The sequence below is a fragment of the Coregonus lavaretus genome, assembly GCF_964263955.1.
Source record: "Coregonus lavaretus genome assembly, chromosome: 20".
Taxonomy (NCBI): Eukaryota; Metazoa; Chordata; class Actinopteri; order Salmoniformes; family Salmonidae; genus Coregonus; species Coregonus lavaretus.
In genome coordinates, this window is record NC_140007.1 from 34105680 (window position 1) to 34128384 (window position 22705).

General features: G+C 46.9%; 1 protein-coding gene across 1 annotated transcript in view; it reads right to left on the reverse strand.

Annotated features, from left to right (window-relative positions):
• Positions 1-22705, reverse strand: part of magi3a (membrane associated guanylate kinase, WW and PDZ domain containing 3a) — a 251585-nt gene that overhangs the window by 8561 nt on the left and 220319 nt on the right. Inside the window, exons 10-22 of the mRNA XM_084185095.1 lie at positions 20509-20780; positions 20136-20291; positions 17085-17250; positions 13533-13564; positions 10671-10869; positions 10309-10403; positions 9843-10035; positions 8473-8679; positions 7636-7821; positions 7281-7377; positions 1533-1608; positions 1209-1346; positions 810-948 (exon numbers count right to left, since the gene is read on the reverse strand). Coding sequence (XP_084041221.1) covers positions 810-948; positions 1209-1346; positions 1533-1608; positions 7281-7377; positions 7636-7821; positions 8473-8679; positions 9843-10035; positions 10309-10403; positions 10671-10869; positions 13533-13564; positions 17085-17250; positions 20136-20291; positions 20509-20780 — 1956 coding nt within the window. The remainder of the gene's footprint in view (positions 1-809; positions 949-1208; positions 1347-1532; positions 1609-7280; positions 7378-7635; positions 7822-8472; positions 8680-9842; positions 10036-10308; positions 10404-10670; positions 10870-13532; positions 13565-17084; positions 17251-20135; positions 20292-20508; positions 20781-22705) is intronic.

The following is a 22705-nucleotide window of genomic DNA, read 5'->3' on the forward strand; positions in this document are numbered from 1 at the left end:
GCCTTCGTTAGTAAACATGTTCGACTGGAGTCACTGCCTCCGTTCAGACCGCCTACAGGTTACAGTCAGAGTAGCTCTAATTGGACGAGGCCTTGTCTGAACATGGGACTGTTATGGGAGGAGATGTCCAGTTCTGATTAAGGGGGGCAAGGAGGAGATATGAACAGAAGCTGATTTTAAAAGGAGGTGTAGCACTTTGAAAAGGAGAGAACAGAGGCAAAGAGGAGGAGAGAGGAGTACGAGGTGGTTTACCAAGGCTATTAGGGACAGACCAAGAAAAGCAGTGAGGCTGCTAGTGACGCTCTGGTTTCATGTAGAAGCACAGGGTGGAGGAAGAAGCTTTCACACCTATAGGGAGGAAGGAGAGAGAGAACAGTGCCAGGACAGCCAGACAGAGAGCGGAAGAGCCAGATAGATAGAGAGGTATAAAGCTAGAGAGAGAAACTGAGGTAAAGCGAGACGCCTGCAAAAGCTTTCACATGCACAAAAGGGAGGTATGGTCATTTAAACGTACTGTATAGACTGGGTTATATTCTATGTGTGTGTGTGTGTATTGAAAGTTTAATAACAGTGTTTGAGTAGAATATGTGTTGAGTCCATATAAGTAGAACAACTAGAATGGACACATTCTAATTCTATGGTTTAGTCCATGGTCAGTCTTCTATGCGTATGTGTATTGCAAGCAATAGTAACAGTGTCTGAGTAGGTTACATGTTGATGAGTCCACATTCTAATTCTGTGGTTGAGAACAAGGTCCCTCTTTTATGTGTGTTTGAGTAAAGTATGTGGTTGAGTCCGTGGTCTCTCACTGGGGTCGGGCACCCGGCCCAGGCCAGGTCTGAGGAGCAGCAGGACCTTGGTGCCCCCAGCCTGGATCAGCTCGATGGCCCGGGTGTGTGTGATGCCCTGGGTGGGCTCACCGTTGATCTCCACAATCTGATCTCCTACCTGTGGTAACAACGCACATGACGTTTCAGTACAACTAGCCACAGTATTTACTCAGTATGAAGCTAATGCTAATGCTACAATCACTTGAATCCTTCCAATGTCATTAAACGCAGCAAAATTGTCTTTCTCCCCTCGACACCATTGAACAGACATGTACTGTATGTGTGCCCATTCTCATAGAGAGAACCTAAGTAGCTACCATCTCTGAGAGCAGGTGTTAATGCCCTGGGTTGGTGACGGACTAGCCCAGTTAGACTCACGTGTATCCTGCCGTCCTTCAGTGCAGGGCCCTCCTCCGCCAGCCTCAGTATGAACAGGCCCATGTTGTACTCCTTCCCTCCCCGTAGACTGAAGCCAAAACCCCGCTGGCCTCGCTCCAGCTCCACGTGGAAACCGCCCTAATACAGAGAACATATACATCTCACAACTAAGTTATTCAGCTAACATATAGATATAATGTCATGTGGGAATAGATGTGTAATGCTTTATGATATTCAGTTACCCAATATTGATCCACATGGCTAGGAATACACAACAATAAACACACACACACAGTGTTTGACCTTTTCTCTCCACAGCCTCACCTGCTTGGTGTCTAAGGTGATGAGTTGTCCCATCTCGCTGGGTGGAAGGGACTTATACTCCAGGGTGTCTCCATTCCTAAACAGTCACAGACAAAACATCACAGTGTCAGTGTACTCACCAACTCCAGTACCAGAAAGGTTTCCTCCTTCACAGGGTTTGTAGTGTTTAGTGTCCCTTTCCTTCAGTATGCTTATACAGTGTGGGGTAAATGGTACATGCTATAATTCTTCTGAAGAGACAAGCTGCTTGTAGCAGACTTCAATCTCATTACAATCTTTTGTCAGAGTTGAGCTGCAGTGATATAATAATAATATTATGCTACAGAGAACCTTTTTAGCAGTGTCACGGTTTCGGCCGAGGCTGCCTCTCTCCCTTGTTCGGGCAGGTTTCGGCGTTCGTCGTCTCCGGAATTCTAGCTGCCACCGCTATATGTTTCATGTTCGTTTGCTTTTGTCTGTTTGTTTCCACACCTGTTTCTGTTTTGGCGTAATTAGTGTCCTATAAGTTTCTCGTTGTGTTTGTCTAGTGTTGTGTGTAATTATTTCCGTCAGTATTGTGTTTTGCTCGGTTGAGCTTATTCTCCACTGTGCTGGAGCATTTTCGCACCTGTGTGTGCACAGTTACATTTTGTCGCACCTGTTTGTGCGCAATTACCTTTCGCCTTCGTGCGTGTTTTTTTCGCTTTCGGGCTAAGTTGTCCTGTTGCCTTAGTGTGGCCAGTAATACAGCCTTTGGAACATTCAGTCTGAGTCCTGCGTTTGATTCCTACATTACACCTACAACACGCCCTGACAGAATTACACACCACCAATGGAATCAGCAGGAGCCGAAGCAGCCCAGACGAGACTGGAGGCCCAGGTTCGGGACCAACAAGAGCAGCTCCTGCAGATGGGGACCGCCCTGCAGGAGGTGATTTCCACCCTCCGAGGCTGGGGTACGCCTCCACCGCCTCCCGCCCTGCCAGCACCATCGGCCAGCCCGCCCATTCCAGCGCCGGAACCTCGAGGAGTCCGACTATCTCTCCCGAGGGCCTACGACGGAACCGCGGCTGGGTGTCAGGGATTCCTACTCCAGGTGGAGCTATACCTGGCCACAGTGCACCCGGCACCTTCAGGGCATGAGAGCGTGTCCGCCCTGATCTCCTGCCTGGCCGGAAAAGCGTTGGAGTGGGCCAACGCGGAGTGGAGGAAGATCGACGCCACGACGATTACTTACAACGAGTTCTCCCGCCGCTTCAGGGCGGTGTTTGACCATCCCCCGGAGGGGAAAGCGGCGGGGGAGCGTCTGGTCTTCCTCCGGCAGGGGAGGAGAAGTGCCCAGGAATTCGCGCTCAAATTCCGTACTCTAGCGGCAGATGCAGGGTGGAATGATCGGGCCCTCATCGATCTATACAGATGTAGCCTACGAGAGGACGTCCGTCGGGAGCTGGCTTGTAGGGACACCAGCCTCTCTTTCGACCAGCTGGTTGACATGTCCATCAGGCTGGATAACCTACTGGCTACCCGCGGACGTCCTGCGGAGGGTCCGTCCATTTCACCCTCCAGCGCCTCCGAGCCGTGTCCTATGGAGCTCGGGGGCGCTGGCGCTAGAGAGAGGAGGAGTCGGCAGGCTAGGGGGTCCATCCACTGCACCAACTGTGGTCGGGGAGGACACACCGCGGCTAGGTGCTGGGGATGGCCTCCTAGGGGAGATGACGACAGGTCCCGCACTGGGGATTCCCTCCAGGTGAGTAGGCGCCCCACTCACCCAGAGCTCACTGTTGCCCATTTTTGTATGCCTGTACGTTTTCCACAGGTAGCACCTCATTCCCAGCATAAGGCGCTGGTAGATTCAGGCGCGGCTGGGAATTTTATTGATAAAAAGTTTTGTTTAGCGTTAGGGATTCCCCTCATTCCTGTTGATGTTCCTTTTCCCGTTCACGCCCTAGATAGTCGTCCGTTGGGTACGGGCTTAATCAGGGAGGTCACGGCGCCACTTAGGATGTGTGCGCAGGGGGATCATCAGGAGATGATTCAGCTGTTCCTGATTGACTCTCCTGCGTATCCGGTGGTGCTGGGCATGCCCTGGTTGAGTACCCATAACCCAGCGATTTCGTGGCAGGAGAGGGCTCTGATGGAGTGGTCTGCTCAGTGTGTGGGTAGATGTTTGGGCGTTTCCGTAGGGGCTACCTCGGTGGAGAGTCCAAACCAGGTGCCCGCATTGCACGTTCCACCTGAGTATGGGGATTTGGCTATTGCGTTTAGTAAGGCGAGGGCGACGCGGTTGCCACCCCATAGGCAGGGGGATTGTGCGATAGACCTCCAGGCAGGAGCTGCGCTCCCACGGAGCCATGTGTATCCTCTGTCTCAGGAGGAGAAGAAAGCTATGGAGATTTACATAGACGAATCGCTGAGACAAGGATACATACGGCCTTCCACTTCCCCCGCGTCCTCGAGTTTCTTTTTCGTGAAGAAAAAGGATGGTGGTTTGCGCCCGTGCATCGATTACCGTGGTCTCAATCAGATTACGGTGAAGTATAGTTATCCACTCCCGCTGATTGCGACCATGACTGAGTCGTTGCATGGGGCGCGTTTCTTCACGAAATTAGATCTCAGGAGCGCGTACAACTTGGTGCGCATCAGGGAGGGTGATGAATGGAAAACAGCCTTTAGTACCACCTCGGGCCATTACGAGTATCTGGTCATGCCATACGGGTTGATGAACGCTCCGTCAGTTTTCCAATCATTTGTGGATGAGATCTTCAGGGACATGCAGGGGCAGGGGGTGGTGGTGTACATTGATGACATTCTCGTGTACTCACCTACCCGTGTCGAACATGTGGCCCTGGTGCGCAGAGTGTTGCGGAGGCTGGTGGAGCACGACCTGTATGTGAAGGCAGAGAAGTGTCTGTTTTTCCAGGAGTCGGTCTCCTTTTTGGGTTTTCAGTTGTCTGCGTCAGGGGTGAAGATGGAGGTAGACCGGGTGTCGGCCGTGCGTAATTGGCAAACACCAACCACTGTGAAGGAGGTGCAGCAGTTTTTGGGGTTTGCAAATTACTACAGGAGGTTTATCCGGGGTTTTGGACAGGTGGCAGCTCCCATCACGTCTCTGTTGAAGGGGGGTCCGGTGCGTCTGCAGTGGTCGGCCGAGGCGGACAGGGCGTTTGGGAGGCTGAAGGACCTGTTTACCTCGGCCCCGGTGCTGGCGCATCCGGATCCCTCTTTGCCGTTCCAGGTAGAGGTGGACGCGTCGGAAGCCGGTTTAGGGGCCGTGCTTTCACAACGGTCTGGCGCGCCACCTAAACTCCGCCCCTGTGCTTTTTATTCTAAGAAGCTCAGTCCGGCGGAGCGGAACTATGACGTAGGGGACAGGGAGCTGTTAGCCGTGGTACAGTCTCAAAGGTGTGGAGGCACTGGCTTGAGGGGGCTCAACACCCTTTCCTCATTTTGACGGACCACCGTAACCTGGAGTACATCCGGGCGGCGAGGAGGCTGAACCCTCGCCAGGCAAGATGGAGTATGTTCTTGACCAGGTTTACTTTTAAGATCACGTACATCCCTGGGTCACAGAATGGCAAGGCAGATGCGCTGTCTCGGCGGTATGACACGGAGGAGAGGTCCGTGGAGCCCACTCCCATACTGCCTGAGTCGTGTCTGGTGGCACCGGTAGTGTGGGAGGTCGATGCTGAACTCGAGCGGGCGTTACGCACCGACCCTAGTCCACCACAGTGCCCGGAGGGTCGGAAGTACGTTCCGCTCGAGGTTCGGGATCGATTGATCTATTGGGCTCACACGTCACCCTCCTCTGGACATCCGGGTATCGGCCGGACAGTGCACTGTCTTAGTGCCAAGTACTGGTGGCCCACGTTGGCAAGGGATGTGAGGGTTTATGTTTCCTCCTGCTCGGTGTGCGCCCAGTGTAAGGCGCCTAGACATCTACCTAGGGGTAAGTTGCTACCCCTGCCCGTTCCACAACGACCATGGTCCCACCTCTCAGTGGACTTTATAACAGACCTTCCCCTCTCCCAAGGGAATACTACCATCCTGGTCGTTGTGGACCGGTTCTCTAAGGCCTGTCGTTTGCTCCCCATGCCGGGTCTTCCTACTGCCCTGCAAACTGCCGAGGCACTGTTTACCCATGTGTTCCGGCACTACGGGGTACCCGAGGACATTGTGGCTGATCGGGGTCCCCAATTCACCTCCAGAGTCTGGAGAGCGTTTATGGAGCGGTTGGGGGTCTCGGTGAGCCTCACCTCGGGTTACCACCCGGAGAGTAATGGGCAGGTGGAACGCGTAAACCAGGATGTGGGTAGGTTTCTCAGAACATACTGCCAGGACCGGCCGGAGGAGTGGTCAAGGTACGTTCCCTGGGCCGAGATGGCCCAGAATTCCCTACGCCATTCCTCCACTAACCTAACTCCATTTCAATGTGTGTTAGGTTACCAGCCGGTTCTGGCACCCTGGCAGCAGAGCCAGATCGAGGCTCCTGCGGTGGATGAGTGGGCGCGGCGCTCGGAGGAGACTTGGAACGCTGCACACGTCCACCTGCAGCGGGCCCTCCGACGTCAGAAGGCGAGCGCTGATCTCCACCGCAGTGAGGCACCGGTGTACGCACCTGGTGATCGAGTCTGGCTCTCTACCAGAAACCTGCCCCTCCGCCTGCCCTGTCGGAAACTGGGTCGGCGGTTTGTAGGGCCATTTAAAGTCCTGAGAAGGTTGAACGAGGTATGTTATAGATTACAGCTACCTGTGGAGTATAAGTGTATTAACCCCTCGTTCCATGTGTCCCTTCTCAGGCCGGTGGTAGCGGGCCCACTCCAAGAAAATGAGATCTTGGAGACTCCTCCGCCCCCGTTGGACATCGAGGGGGCACCGGCGTACTCCGTGAGATCCATCTTGGATTCGAGACGTCGGATGGGGGGTCTCCAGTATCTAGTGGAGTGGGAGGGGTACGGTCCGGAGGAGCGGTGCTGGGTGCCGAGGAGAGACGTTTTGGACCCGTCGCTCCTGACGGAATTCCATCGGGGGCATCCGACGCGCCCTGCTCCGCGTCCTCCTGGTCGTCCCCGAGGCCGGAGTCGGCGCACGTCTGGAGCCGCGCGTCAAGGGGGGGGGTACTGTCACGGTTTCGGCCGAGGCTGCCTCTCTCCCTTGTTCGGGCAGGTTTCGGCGTTCGTCGTCTCCGGAATTCTAGCTGCCACCGCTATATGTTTCATGTTCGTTTGCTTTTGTCTGTTTGTTTCCACACCTGTTTCTGTTTTGGCGTAATTAGTGTCCTATAAGTTTCTCGTTGTGTTTGTCTAGTGTTGTGTGTAATTATTTCCGTCAGTATTGTGTTTTGCTCGGTTGAGCTTATTCTCCACTGTGCTGGAGCATTTTCGCACCTGTGTGTGCACAGTTACATTTTGTCGCACCTGTTTGTGCGCAATTACCTTTCGCCTTCGTGCGTGTTTTTTCGCTTTCGGGCTAAGTTGTCCTGTTGCCTTAGTGTGGCCAGTAATACAGCCTTTGGAACATTCAGTCTGAGTCCTGCGTTTGATTCCTACATTACACCTACAACACGCCCTGACAAGCAGTGTGCTTTCCCTGACTGGCTGGGTTAGGGGATGTGAGGGGAATTATAGTTGCTGTAGTAATGGATTAAAAGTCTGACACAGGTAATCTGGTTTAAACAGGAAGATCAAAAACTGAGTGCAGCCACACCACCCTCCATTAATCCTTCTCTTCAGGATGGGCCATGTAGCTCTGTGTGTGTGTCCACTCCTGTACCTCTCAGTGTGGCTGGCAGGCTGCTGGCCCATAGCTCTGTGCTGTGCTGCAGGGCTCTGCTTGGCTGAACTGGTTCCAGATGCAGGACCACTATTCTCTAAAAGAGCGCACACAGAAGACTTTCAGTATGGGATGTCATGCAAACCAACATTTCATCCTCTCCAGACAGTCATCTCAACTCCATCCCAACCTTTCCTCTTTCACTTTATCGAGCAATATCAAAAAACTGAAAATGCAAGACTAACAAATTTAGTAGTTCCACAATCCACAGTAAACATAAACAAAAATACTACTGAATCCCATATCAAGTAGGGCTCCATATCACAGAGTGCAGTGTGTCTATGGAAGGTCTAACCATCCTCCGGCACCACAGTGAGGGTGACAGTGTTGCCGGCCTCCTTGATGAGTTGGACGATGTCGTTGTGGGACAGTTCCATGATGGACTGGGAGTTGACCGCTGAGATACGGTCGCCCACCTTCAGTTGACCGCTACGGTCTGTGGGGCTGCCCTCGATGATGCGACCAATCTTGTGAGGGATAACTGAAGCATGAGAGAGTGAAAGAGATGACAGGACAATTTAGCTCCACTCTGTCAGGTATTAGTGCAGATGGTACTTGTGAAGCAGTTATGGTTTTTCATTGTACCAAACTGGTTATTCATTGTATCAAAGCAGTATTCAATAAGCTAAATAAAGCTATACTACTAATTTTTGACATTATCAACCAAACACAATTTGAAAGATCTTTGTATAGTCCTTTATCACCTCCCTCATAGGAAGTACTTCATGCTCTATATGTATAGTGAACCTCACTACTCCATGCCTCCTGTCTGTACCATTAGTTCAGTGTACAAACAAACTCAAGTACTAATAGACAGAAAGACAGGGAGAGACAAAAGGAGTGACAGAAAGGGAGAGAGATGGCATGCTGCGTGGGTCAATACCGTGCTCTGTGTGTTACCCAATCAGTAATAAGAAGAGATGAAACAGCTTGGAAACACCAATGGTGCAAAAACAAAGCTATTTTCTCTACTTGAATCTACTTGAAATACGAGGCATTGAAAATAGTCTACATTGTGATTCAGAGGAATACAAGCATGGAGGTTATGTTTTGTATTGGAGGGAACGGTCTCTAAATTGCCAAACAGCATCATCCATACAGAGTTGGAGTATAGAGTTGGAATATCTCTTACCTCCGGGAGGAGGCTTGTTCTTGGAGGTAAGGATGACGAAGCCGAAGCCTTCGTTGTCTTTGCGTTGCAGGGTGATGTCGTAGCATTCTGGGTGGTGGGGGGAGCTGGCTGTAGGAACCTGGATGCAGGGCAGCTTGGGGGAGCCATTGACCAGGGCTGGAGCCACCTGCTGCTGACCACTACCACCATCCTCCTCTCCACTGCCCTCTGATCACACACACACAGGGAGAAATAGTTTTATATGGTTTCAGTTGGGGTAACTTACTGTCTACATCTTATTCTCGTAATTTTCAAGTTGTTTATGGTCGCTCTCTCACAGCCATCCTTATGAAAGCTCAAAAGGTAGAAGTTAAGATTTAAGATCCCTTTATTTGTCAATTGCACACAATGTCCAACCTAAATTTGACTTCCGCTTTTAACCAAACCCCTCCGAAAGACACACATACATACATATAGAGGTTTTGGAGAGCTGCGGGGGGCTGCCACACTGGGCGCCCGGGGAGCTGTTGTTGTGGGGGTTAAGTGCCTCGCTCAAGGGCACAACGGCATGCAATGGCATCTAGGATTTGATATGAGCAACCCTCCAGTTGCCAGCTCACTTCCCACCAGATATTTCCCGTCGGATTGCTGACTCGCCTCTCTAACCGCTAGGCTTTCTGCCGCCCCTTAAAGTTGTTTATAATGCTCAGTTTATGCCACCACATTATTCCTTTTAGAATGTATCAATGTCATTCTAGTGTTCATTTTAAAATGAACCCCACAATTACTGTATAGAAAGACTCACTGATGTGTGTTTGGCATATCTGAATTGTGCACAGAATAGGAAATAAATATTTGGAATGGAAATGTTTGTAAAGTCATTATTTCTGGGTAAAGCAATTCTGCCTCAGTCAATCTTTCATGAATAGCTTGTTTTCTTGAATCTTTGTCTTGTCAACTTGCATCAAATAAATCTGTTTATATCTCATGCTTTGACTCCAACCACAAAGAGTCTATGATTGATACTTAATTTTCTCCAGTACGATCATGTCTGTCATTCAAAGCAAAGTGTTCTCTCTTGTCATAGAAGCTTATTTGTGTGTGTAAACAAAGCTGCTGTATACAGCGTGGGCTTCAGTCTGTCAGAACAGAACAGCACTCATCTTGTTTTCTGTGTGCCATGGAAATCATCTCCCCCAACTGGATCTGATTCCACAGCACTTCACACAATTATCAGCACTTTTAGAAGAGATGCATAAACACTCAAACACTAATTTATCTTTCTTTCTCAATCTTTCTCTCCTCTCAAAGCCAACTGCCCACTCACAGTCACGCACACCCACCCACCCACCCACCCACCCACCCTCCCACCCACCCACCCACCCACCCACCTGTGTGTGCCAGTTTCCTGCGGACTGTCAGCATGACCTGTCCATTGCGGGCAGCATTGGTCATCAGATCCAGCACCTGCTTGTGAGACTTGCCCATGACTGGCACCCCGTCGATACACATGAGCTCATCACCTGCCCGAAGACGTCCGTCCTTCTCTGCTGCGCCCAGGGGCACAATGGCACCAATGTACACCTGGCGCAGAGAAGAGAGGCGGGTATGATGACATTTATTTAAGACACTCAAACACAGGGGGATAACTTTAACCAGATTTAGAGCCAGTTTCCCAGACCCAGATTAAGCATTCTCAACGACAAAAAAAACATGGTCAATGGAGGTAACAACTTTAAAGCACTATTAACTCTACTACTAGTCTTAATCTAGTTCCAGGAAAGCAGCCCACAGTGTGCCCAGAGACTTAATGCTGGCTGAACCAGGATAGAGCAGTCTCTCTGGGTGGGTACTTACGGGCTGGTCTGGCCCCTCTCCTCCTAAGACTCGGAAACCAAAGCCTGACTCCTGGTTCCTCTTGATGAACACATCTAGGTCCTTGGTGTTGGGGGCTGGATAAACAGGGAAAGACAGGGAGAAGGACACACTGGGTTAACTCATTATTGCTATGGAAGAATAGCCAGATATTGTGCAGTGGAATGATAAGACTTAGACAACCTGCTAAGTAATATCAGTCTGACAGGTGGAAAATGGGAACCACAGCATGGTGTGCAGTCTCTTGTGACAGACTGAACATTTAAAAGTACCAGCCAAGCAGAATGTTGTGTGAGACTGGATAGGGACTGTCCGTCAGGTTAGAGGGGTTTGTGTATACTCACGTTTGCTGTCCAGCAGGGCCTTGGACTTGAGGTAGAGTTCTGAGGGGTCAGGCTTGGCAGAGTGCATGGTGTTGAGGGGAAAGGGAAGGGGCTGTGGGGTGGGGGCCAGGGCTGGCTCTGGGGGGCTGAGGGTCTCTGTGCTGGTTGTCTTCTCCTTCTCCTTTCTCTCCTGCCTCTGCTGCGACATGGGAGCAGTGCACTGCAACACAACAAACAAAATGATTTAATTAAAACAATGTATTTTATTCATATCATGGTTTTAATATGGACAGTATACAATAATCTACAACTCAGACACGGAGAGGTAATAGTGTTGGATTTAGCAAGACAGTTTTTTTTCTTCTGTAGTCCCAAACTACACTTAGAAGTTTCCCCCCTAGTGTCTACAGTGCTTGCTTCAACTCTATTAACACAGTCCCTCATAAATTAACACAGTCCCTCATAAATTAACACAGTCCCTCATAAATTAACACAGTCCCTCATAAATTAACACAGTCCCTCATTAGCTGAATGATAATACTTCCACTGAACCGGAGCCTTAAATCTAGATTCAGTTATATATCTCAATATAAGGCTCTGTCTGCACTGATTCTGAGCCGTGTACAAAGGCTTGTTGCTGACCCAGCAGCCTCCTCTAGTCTGTTGTTCAGAGAAGGAACCCCTCTAAGAATGTATCTGCTGGGCTCTAGGAACAGCACTGTTGAACATGGCTTAACAGCTTACATCACTGCTACATACTACAGCTACTACCAGCCAGGATGTTAAGTAGCTGTTTGCCAGGAGCACATTCACACACATCCAAAAATAACACCATTGTGTGTGTGTGTGTGTGTGTGTGTGTGTGTGTGTGTGTGTGTTTGTGTGTGTGGCTCGCAACTCGTGTTAGCTCCCTGAATAATGCACTGCTCTCTACAGCAGACGACTCTGCTCGCTGACGGGGGAAAGAAACTAAGACAAAGTCATATCACGATTGTTTTAATAATTAATCTCCTGTCTGGTGTTTAAAAGCCCTGTGTTTCTGTCTCTGTTCCCAGACTCACTCTACACTTTCTACCTGAGTCCCAAATGGCACTTTTTTCCCTACATAGTGCACTACTTTTGACCAAAACCCTATACAGTGAGGAAAAAAAGTATTTGATCCCCTGCTGATTTTGTACGTTTGCCCACTGACAAAGACATGATCAGTCTATAATTTTAATGGTAGGTTTATTTTAACAGTGAGAGACAGAACAACAACAACAAAAATCCAGAAAAACGCATTTTCATTTTAATGAGGGAAATAAGTATTTGACCCCTCTACAAAACATGACTTAGTACTTGGTGGCAAAACCCTTGTTGGCAATCACAGAGGTCAGAGGTTTCTTGTAGTTGGCCACCAGGTTTGCACACATCTCAGGAGGGATTTTGTCCCAGTCCTCTTTGCAGATCTTCACCAAGTCATTAAGGTTTCGAGGCTGACGTTTGGCAACTCGAACCTTCAGCTCCCTCCAGAGATTTTCTATGGGATTAAGGTCTGGAGACTGGCTAGGCCACTCCAGATCCTTAATGTGCTTCTTCTTGAGCCACTCCTTTTTTGCCTTGGCCGTGTGTTTTGGGTCATTGTCATGCTGGAATACCCATCCACGACCCATTTTCAATGCCCTGGCTGAGGGAAGGAGGTTCTCACCCAAGATTTGACGGTACATGGCCCCGTCCATCGTCCCTTTGATGCAGTGAAGTTGTCCTGTCCCCTTAGCAGAAAAACACCCCCAAAGCATAATGTTTCCACCTCCATGTTTGACGGTGGGGATGGTGTTCTTGGGGTCATAGGCAGCATTCCTCCTCCTCCAAACACGGCGAGTTGAGTTGATGCCAAAGAGCTCGATTTTGGTCTCCTCTGACCACAACACTTTCACCCAGTTCTCCTCTGAATCATTCAGATGTTCATTGTCAAACTTCAGACGGGCCTGTATATGTGATTTCTTGAGCAGGGGGACCTTGCGGGCGCTGCAGGATTTCAGTCCTTCACGGCGTATTGTTTTCTCGGTGACTATGGTCCCAGCTGCCTTGAGATCATTGACAAGATCCTCCTGTGTAGTTCTGGGCTGATTCCTCACCGTTCTCATGATCATTGCAACTCCACGAGGTGAGATCTTGCATGGAGCCCCAGGCAGAGGGAGATTGACAGGTCTTTTGTGTTTCTTCCATTTGCGAATAATCACACCAACTGTTGTCACCTTCTCACCAAGCTGCTTGGCGATGGTCTTGTAGCCCATTCCAGCCTTGTGTAGGTCTACAATCTTGTCCCTGACATCCTTGGAGAGCTCTTTGGTCTTGGCCATGGTGGAGAGTTTGGAATCTGATTGATTGATTGCTTCTGTGGACAGGTGTCTTTTATACAGGTAACAAGCTGAGATTAGGAGCACTCCCTTTAAGAGTGTGCTCCTAATCTCAGCTCGTTACCTGAATAAAAGACACATGGGAGCCAGAAATCTTTCTGACTGAGAGGGGGTCAAATACTTATTTCCCTCATTAAAATGCAAATCAATTTATAACATTTTTGACATGCGTTTTTCTGGATGTTTTTGTTGTTATTCTGTCTCTCACTGTTCAAATAAACCTACCATTAAAATTATAGACTGATAATTTCTTTGTCAGTGGGCAAACGTACAAAATCAGCAGGGGATCAAATACTTTTTTCCCTCACTGTATGCCCTGGTCAAAAGAAGTGTACTATATTGGGAATAGGGTGCCATTTGGGACGCATCCCCTCTCATTAGAATCCCCTGTAGAGGCCAAGGGTAGAGAGTCTCTGTGAGAGAGGAGAGCAGGAGGAGGAGAGGAGAAGGAGCAGGGTGATTAAAAGCATTTATTTTAACTTACTGGTTTTAGAGACTTCACGGGAGATGTCTGACCTGGGGGCGGAGAGAGGGAGAGAGATTTAAAAAATAAAAATATGATTCAATACAGTAGAAGAAGAGCATTTATTATGGAGGACAGGTTCCAGTGCCTTAGGGGGGTGACTGGGTTATTGTGTTGGAGGTCTGATAGATTATTATACATCTCTATTTCCCCACACCATTGACCCTGCTCTGCTGTAAAACTGTACATTCTCATTCATCATACAAAATGACTGTTTCCCCTAGACACACACTCTGCCCTACATAATGAGTGGTAACCATGACAGCCCCATACATCTCTACATATCCTCTCCGATACTAAAAGCCAGCAGGATCACGGATCAACTTGACCAGCAGGTGGTACTATGCTCAAGCAGCAGCATGGGAAGGATCTCTGATCTCAACACAGAGAAACAGACTAAGGGATGAGATGTGCCTCACCATGGGTTAACCTTGTTATTTATTTTCCACACCTGCTGCTACCATGCCACACACTAAGACACTCCATTCTGATAATCAGCAGTAGACCTTCCACCCTCATCAAAAGAAGCCCAGTGACATTTAAAAGAAGCCAAGGGGTGTCTGTATGACGCACCAAAAATGTTAACTGTCTTGATGAAAATGTTATCAGGTAACAATAATGTAAATGCCTACGCCAAAATCTGCCACCTTATCCTCCAATGGAGACATTTCTTTATAACTGCATAATTGTCCTTATATCCACTGTACTTTGTTTTGTTTTTGTTTATAGATTATGTAATGTGTATAGATTATGTAATGCATTATAGATTACGCCTGTACCATGTTTGACTATGATTGTTTTTAGTTTCTCAAAACTCAAGTTAAGTGGTCCACAATGTGTATTTAAGAAATATCTGTATTTTCTATTATTGTATCATTGTGGAGTGTCACTTTAATAAAATGCTCTAACTCTTACACAACACACAGCTAGTAGTCACTAGTCAGCACCTTTTCATTGACCATGGTGAATGGTGAAAATTCCCATTGGTATTACCAGTACCGCCTAGGGCAAGCACCATTATTGCACAGTGGAAGCATCCTCAAGTGAGCTGGATAGTGCTTGGGGCCAGCCCAGCAGGCAAGTACCTGTTCTCGCTCTCTGTGGCTGTCAGTGGTGGAGAGCTGCTGTTACCCCCTGGTCATAGCTCAAGGTTCTATACCTCAACCCCTAGGTGACCTCCTGATGACCCTGCCAGGCCAGACTGATCTCCTGCCAGCCCCTCCACCAGTCAACAGTACGACCTGAACCTGCTCCCTCCCCCAGGCCTCCTCAGGACAAACACTTCACAGTACAGGAGTCAGGAGTTGGCGCACCACACATCTCTGGCTGAACATCCTGACTCATTAGAATTGTTCGGTTTTTTAAACAACTAATTGACAGATGTCGGTTCAATTATTTGAGCTCAATGTGCAGTTTCTGTTGAGATAAATCATATCAAGCCTGAACTGTGCGATGTATTACGGAGTTATAGTTTCCAACAGGCCAATATTCTACATAGTTTAGCGTATAAAAAGTGGTAATTAACTACAATGACCTTAATCCCTTCCAAACTTGTCCAGTCTGTGCAGAGCAAGACATGGGGTCTGAGAGAAGAGAGAATGCATGATCGAGAGGGATAGAAAGCAGTTGCTTTGCAAAAATACATGATCTAAGTGATTGATAGTTGGTATTCAGCAGTCATAAAAGTCATGATTTACTTTGAAGAACTACAAAATAGTGATTTTGTCAGATGGCATAGACAGCAGCTCTATAGAGATCATGACTTGGAATGAAATAATAAAGTAATCAAATCAAACAAATATTTTATTAAAGTAATGTGAATAAACGGATGGTTAATAAGTGATAAGCAGTAATGGGCAGTCACTACCATTATGGGACTTGTATTAATTGTTTTATTCTGTGTTGTTACAGCATTCAACCCACATAATGCATAGTGTATTTAATGTCTAATAAAATGAGTGAAACCGAAATAGAAAAGTGACACTTTTTTCATAATCGAACCAAAACTAGGTGAACATAAATAATAAAATAATAATATGCCATTTAGCAGACGCTTTTATCCAAAGCGACTTACAGTCATGTGTGCATACATTTTTACGTATGGGTGGTCCTGGGGATCGAACCCACTACCCTGGCGTTACAAGCGCCATGTTCTACCAATTGAGCTACAGAGGACCACAACATACTGTATATTCACCAGCATCCCCTCCTCCTCTTCCTACCTCTCTGTTCAAGGTATCACATTGGCTATTGTGGTGCAGGCTAATGGAAAGCTCACCAATCGAGTGACAGCATCATCTTTGAAGAGGAGAGCCGGGCAAAAATGACTCTCCACTTCACAAAATGTCAGATTGCCTCTGTCAGGCTGCCTGCCACTGAAGTCTGAGCTGAGAGATAACTACTAGTGCTGGGAATTGCCAGGTACCTCAAAATACAATATTATCGATACGATATGTATTGCGATTCTCACGATTCTATATGTATTGCGATTCGATACTGTGATTTTATGGCAATTCGGATGTTCCAATTCGAGAGCCATGAGAAAATGAGCGTTGATCAGCCATGGAAATAAAAGCGCTGAAAACGAATTGGCTCCCTATTTAAAAAGAAGATGGAGAATAAGCTATGAAGGAAAAATACTGGAGTCTGTGCAGGTACAGCAAACTAGCGCAAAAAAATAATATTGCGATATTGTCAAAACGATACGATTTATCACCTAAAATAATGTCCCGATATGTAACTGTATCGATTCCCCCCCCCCATCATTAATCACTACCGAGCCAAACACTAGAGTTGTCTGAATTTAACTCCCACTAGCATACCCTTCTCCTCCTCCCTCTCTGGTCAAGGTGCAGAGGTGCAAATGGGAAATGGATAGTGGATCGATAGTGGGATAGACTAGAGCATGAAATTGCTTTATTAAACGGTGGGTGGCTCTGGGGCTGGCCTCTGGGAGGGCCGGCTGCTGAGGAGCTGAACGGCCATCTAACTTACTTCCTCTAGGAACTACTATTACTATATCTTCTCAGCAGCATGACCCTGTCAGAATAAGGTGGCAGTATTCAGTTTGGTCTGGCAGCTCCTCTGAACACCGGTATGTTGACTGGGATGAAGGCATGCACTGCCACACTCCTATCATAACAACACTGATTACCAAGGGCAGTGGTTTCCAACCAGGGGTACCTTGACCCCTGGAGGTACTTGGCCTATCCACAGGGGTACTTGGGAAGACTCATGAGACCATAGGCTTACTGGTAAAATGCACATGAGGTGGTACTTCAGGGGTACTCAAGGACGAGCAAAATTTAGTTGGTGGTACAATAACCAAAAAAGGTTGGGAACCACTGGTCTACGGCAAGCTCATAAAGTACTACAACTGAACACCAGAACTGACCTTGCTCAAGGCGTACACCGTTTATTCTAGACTGATTACCTAGAGAAAGCGCATATTGCATAGGGGAAGCAGCTGTAACGCACAGCTTTATAATATCATAACGGATATGTCTATCTCACCTCCTCTAAGGACTAGCACGTTGACCTCACTCCCCACAGGTAGGTCTTTAAGGATGTCCACCACCTGGGAGTGGCTCAGTGTCTGAACGTTCTGACGGTTGATCTCCTTGATTACATCACCCTTCAGCAGGCCATGACACCACTGGGCGTCCAGGATCATCTTCACCTGGGATTACATTAGTTAGGTTACATTACATTACATTATATTGGATTAGATTAGGTTAGCCTATATTACATTAAATTAGATTAAAAGTACATTCGGTAAATCTTTACTGTACGCTTCCTTATACAGTTGAAGTCGGAAGTTTACATACACTTAGGTTGGAATCATTAAAACTTGTTTTTCAATCACTCCACAAATGTCTTGTTAACAAACTATAGTTTTGGCAAGTCGGTTAGGACATCTACTTTGTGAATGACACAAGTAATTTTTACAACAATTGTTTACAGACAGATTATTTCACTTATAATTCACTGTATCACAATTCCAGTGGGTCAGAAGTTTACATACACTAAGTTGACTGTGCCTTTAAACAGCTTGGAAAATTCCAGAAAATTATGTCATGACTTTAGAAGCTTCTGATAGGCTAATTGACATCATTTGAGTCAATTGGAGGTGTACCTGTGGATGTATTTCAAAGCCTACCTTCAAACTCAGTGCCTCTTTGCTTGATATCATTGGAAAATCAAAAGAAATCAGCCAAGACCTCAGAAAAATAATTGTAGACCTCCACAAGGCTGGTTCATCCTTTGGAGCAATTTCCAAACGCCTGAAGGTACCACGTTCATCTGTACAAACAATTGTACGCATGTATAACCACCATGGGCCCACGCAGCCGTCATACCGCTCAGGAAGGAGATGCGTTCTGTCTCCTAGAGATGAATGTACTTTGGTGCGAAAAGTGCAAATGAATCCCAGAACAACAGCAAAGGACCTTGTGATGATGCTGGAGGAAACAGGTACAAAAGTATCTATATCCACAGTAAAACGAGTCCTATATCGACATAACATGAAAGGAAGAAGCCACTGCTCCAAAACCGCCATAAAAAAGCCAGACTACGGTTTGCAACTGCACATGGGGACAAAGATCGTACTTTTCTGAGAAATGTCCTCTGCTCTGATGAAACAAAAATAGAACTGTTTGGCCATAATGACCATCGTTATGTTTGGAGGAAAAAGGGAATGCTTGCAAGCCGAAGAACACCATCCCAACCGTGAAGCACGGGGGTGGCAGCATCATGCTGTTGCGGTGCTTTGCTGCAGGAGGGTCTGGTGCACTTCACAAAATAGATGGCATCATGAGGAAGCAAAATTATGTGGATATATTGAAGCAACATCTCAAGACAAGTTAAAGCTTGGTCGCAAATGGGTCTTCCAAATGGACAATGACCCCAAGCATACTTCCAAAGTTGTGGAAAAATGGCTTAAGTGCAACAAAGTCAAGGTATTGGAGTGGCCATCACAAAGCCCTGACCTCAATCATATAGAAAATGTGTGGGCAGAACTGAAAAAGCGTGTGCGAGCATGGAGGCCTACAAACCTGACTCAGTTACACCAGCTCTGTCAGGAGAAATGGGCCAAAATTCACCCAACTTATTGTGGGAAGCTTGTGGAAGGCTACCCGAAACGTTTGACCCAAGATAAACAATTTAAAGGCAATGCTACCAAATACAAATGTAGTGTATGTAAACTTCTGACCCACTGGGAATGTGATGAAAGAAATAAAAGCTGAAATAAATCATTCTCTCTACTATTATTCTGACATTTCACATTCTTAAAATAAAGGGGTGATCCTAACTGACCTAAAACAGGGAATTTGTACTAGGATTAAATGTCAGGAATTGTGAAAAACTGAGTTTAAATATATTTGGCTAAGGTGTATGTAAACTTCCGACTTCAACTGTATATGCCATTCATCAAGTCGTTACAACAGCTACTGCTACATAAGGCATTATACAGAGGTGTTCTCTAGCTCAGTGGTTTACTAACTTTTTGACCCGCGACCTCCAAAAAGTAGTGGTTCAAAGCTTGCGACCCCCACGCACGGGCACGCCTACCTGTATGCAGCGGGGGTTGCAGGATCGGATGGAAAGCATGATCTGTCTGTAGCATTTTTCTTCCTCATAATTAATTTGCCAGAATATGTTACATCTTCATCCCATAAGTATTGAAGGTAGTGCTATGTTACAGGTATCTTTAGACACATGCAGTACCACCACTGAGGCATGTATATAATTATAACCCATATCTGAAATATGAAAATGATCAATGAAATCACCAGGTAGCCTATTGTTGTGGCTGATGCGTCCGTAGCAATGTAGGCAGGCGACTCTGTTTCTGCCAGGCAAAACCGGAGGAAATGAAACAAGTGCTTTCCGGTCCCTAATCTGGATATGTGCGCCCGCCTTTGCGCGCCAATGCTGATGACTGGTCATAGGTCAACAGTCAAAACGCACATCTTTTTGGTTCTGAAGCACTGATTAGATGTTTTTGAAAGAAGAATTTGGTCCAATGCCGTAGGTCTATGTTGGTGACAAGATCGAATAAGTAAAGGTATAAATATAAAATACAAATGGTAGGCTATAGGTAGCCTATTCAAATATGTATGAAGAATGTATGTTTTTCTCCATTCAGTTTCACACTTGCAACCCCCCAAAACCTCATTGCGCTAGCTCACCCGACATGTGTTGATTGACAGTTTGCTGGTCCAATCAGAGGGCTGAGTGTGCGTTTCACTAGCCAATCTGTTTTTTTGCAAGTGCTATATTGCTTTGGCTGCTTGGAAAGTAATCCACAGAGACTCTGTGCCACAAAATGAGTGACAAAACGTTATAAAACCAAAGTCGAGTAAAAGTCGAGTCCCGAGTCTTGAGGCTCCAAGTCAAGTCATTTTATTTTCTATCGAGTCTCAAGTCATCAAATTTGTGACTCGAGTCAGACTCCAGTCCAAGTCAACTGACTAGTGTCCACACCTCTGGCATTATAACACCAGTCATACATAAGGGAGGCTATGGTAAAGTGTTGCCGGAAATTCATTCAATAAATGTTACCTTCTGACCCAGGGGGCAGTCTGCGATGGCAAAGCCGAACCCTCCCGGCCCCTTCACCAGGGGTACCCCCACCAGCTCCGGCTGCAGCAGCGTGGGGTCTGGACCCTCATAGTAGTGGCGCCCCCCATTGGTCATGGCTGGGACTGCAGCTGTTGTCTGTCAATCAATCAAATTAAATCACCCAAATCAATTTATAAAGCCCCTTTTTAAATCAGCAGTTTTCACAAAGTGCTTTTACAGTAACCCAGGCTAGACCCCTAACAGCAAGCAAAAACAGAAGCACAGTGGCCAGGAAAAACTCCCTAAAAAGGGAGAAACCTAGAGAGGAACCCGTCTCAGAGGGGTGGCCCATCCTCTTCTGGCTGTACTGTACCTGTCTTGGGAGGGTGCCGTTTGGGCTGGTGATATAGTGTATCTCCTGGGGGTTAGAGGTCGAAAGTGAAGAGGTTGCTTCGGGGGCCAGGGCCGTGGCTACGTCCCCTGAGGAGGTGTCGTCACTCCCACTGGGGTCCTCAGGGAGGGGGTAACCCCGACACAGCACCATGTCCACATACTGGTTGACTGGGATAGACTGGAACATCTGAACCACGTCAGCATGAGTCTTCCCCAGGACACACAGCCCGTTGATTTCCACGATGACATCACCTGGTAGAGTAGAGGGAGAGGAGAGAAAGGAGGGAGAGGGGAGAGGACGTGTCAATATCAGCATTGGCAACTGTCTTTAGAATGGGAGTGTGTTGTGGTTAGTTGTGGCACTATACCCAGTCCACTAACACCAGACCCAGTCCACTAACACACAAATCAGTTTGCATAACTTTTAACACAGACAGTGCCCGTATGAAGGCATCGTTGGTCAGGAGCTGAAATATGTTTCCTTGGAGTCTGCTCCATAAACAACTGCTTTGGGGTTGATGAATGAACAAGGAAGTAAGGTACAGCCTAACTATCTCATTCCCCTCATCCTCCATCATTCCAGCCTTGGTTTATTAAGTCAGCTAGCCCCAGCCAGATCAATGAAGAGTAGGAGAATGCGTTAATCTCATCTCCAGCCAAAACAAAAGCAGGAAACGCCCAACTCTGCTAGCTAGCTGGGAGTCCCCTGAAGGATCCACCCAACAAAATCAATAGCTGTTGCTAACAAACACATGTAACGTTTGACTGTTGTTCAAATGAGCTGAACAAACCAGCTTAACGGAGAAAGGCCAACACAGCCAAACACTATCAGGGAAAACACTGGTAATTACGCCCATACTTCACGTACGCACGCACACACGCTAGCATCACACTTAAGTACGCATGGTTCAAGGACAGAGAAATGTATCCGATCTTATGATATTGTTCTAGCATCAAATTTACATATACTTTTGTTCTATCAATTAGATGGCACCCTAGGGGAAATGAGACATGGAAAAACGTGTTCCAGTCTTGTAGTCATTAGAGTTTTAAGCAATAACACTGTGGTTGTTGTCACACAATACAGTCTACTGTGTTCTAACGAGTCATCCCATAATGCATAATCTGATATGATTTATATTACACAATAAACAAATCATAATTATATTACTACCATACATCTGATCTCTATGGAAGTCCAGAAAGGATGTATGAATAAAAAAGATATTATTTTGTTATGTCGAGATCACAACTTATTTATCTCATGATCACTACATAACAAAAGTTGTTTTGTCGATATCACAATATAATTTTCTCATGATCATGATGTAACAAAAGTTGTGTCGCGATCATGAGAGAAACTCTATAAATAGGAGTGGACGTATTGATGGCTGAGGCGGCAGAGCCCACGGTGGATCAGCGCATACATTTTTATTGATTGCTACACTAAGGGATGGTACATTTCATGATAACATCACGTTTTCATGTGTTTGGAGCTCATTATCAGTTTAGCAGTTAGAATGTTAGCAAGTGAAATGTAATTTACCTTGAGCTAACAGCTCGTGGGCAAGCTAAGCCCTCGTGGGGCATTTAAGCCCTGAACGATGCCTGACAGGCAGCTCTGTCTCCCAGGCTCTTTGCCACCCCCAAGACCACAGCCAATCGCATGCAAGCAACAATACAGATAACTTGGCTAGTCTTGTGAGCAAGAGCGCTGCTAGTTAGTTAGCCTTGTTAGATAGCTAGCTTGTTTTCTATTCTGGTTGTAAGCTTGCATAACTGATACTGTACAGTGAGGGAAAAAAGTATTTGATCCCCTGCTGATTTTGTACGTTTGCCCACTGACAAAGAAATGATCAGTCTATAATTTTAATGGTAGGTTTATTTGAACAGTGAGAGACAGAATAACAACAAAAAAATCCAGAAAAACGCATGTCAAAAATGTTATAAATTGATTTGCATTTTAATGAGGGAAATAAGTATTTGACTCCCTCTCAATCAGAAAGATTTCTGGCTCCCAGGTGTCTTTTATACAGGTAACGAGCTGAGATTAGGAGCACACTCTTAAAGGGAGTGCTCCTAATCTCAGTTTGTTACCTGTATAAAAGACACCTGTCCACAGAAGCAATCAATCAATCAGATTCCAAACTCTCCACCATGGCCAAGACCAAAGAGCT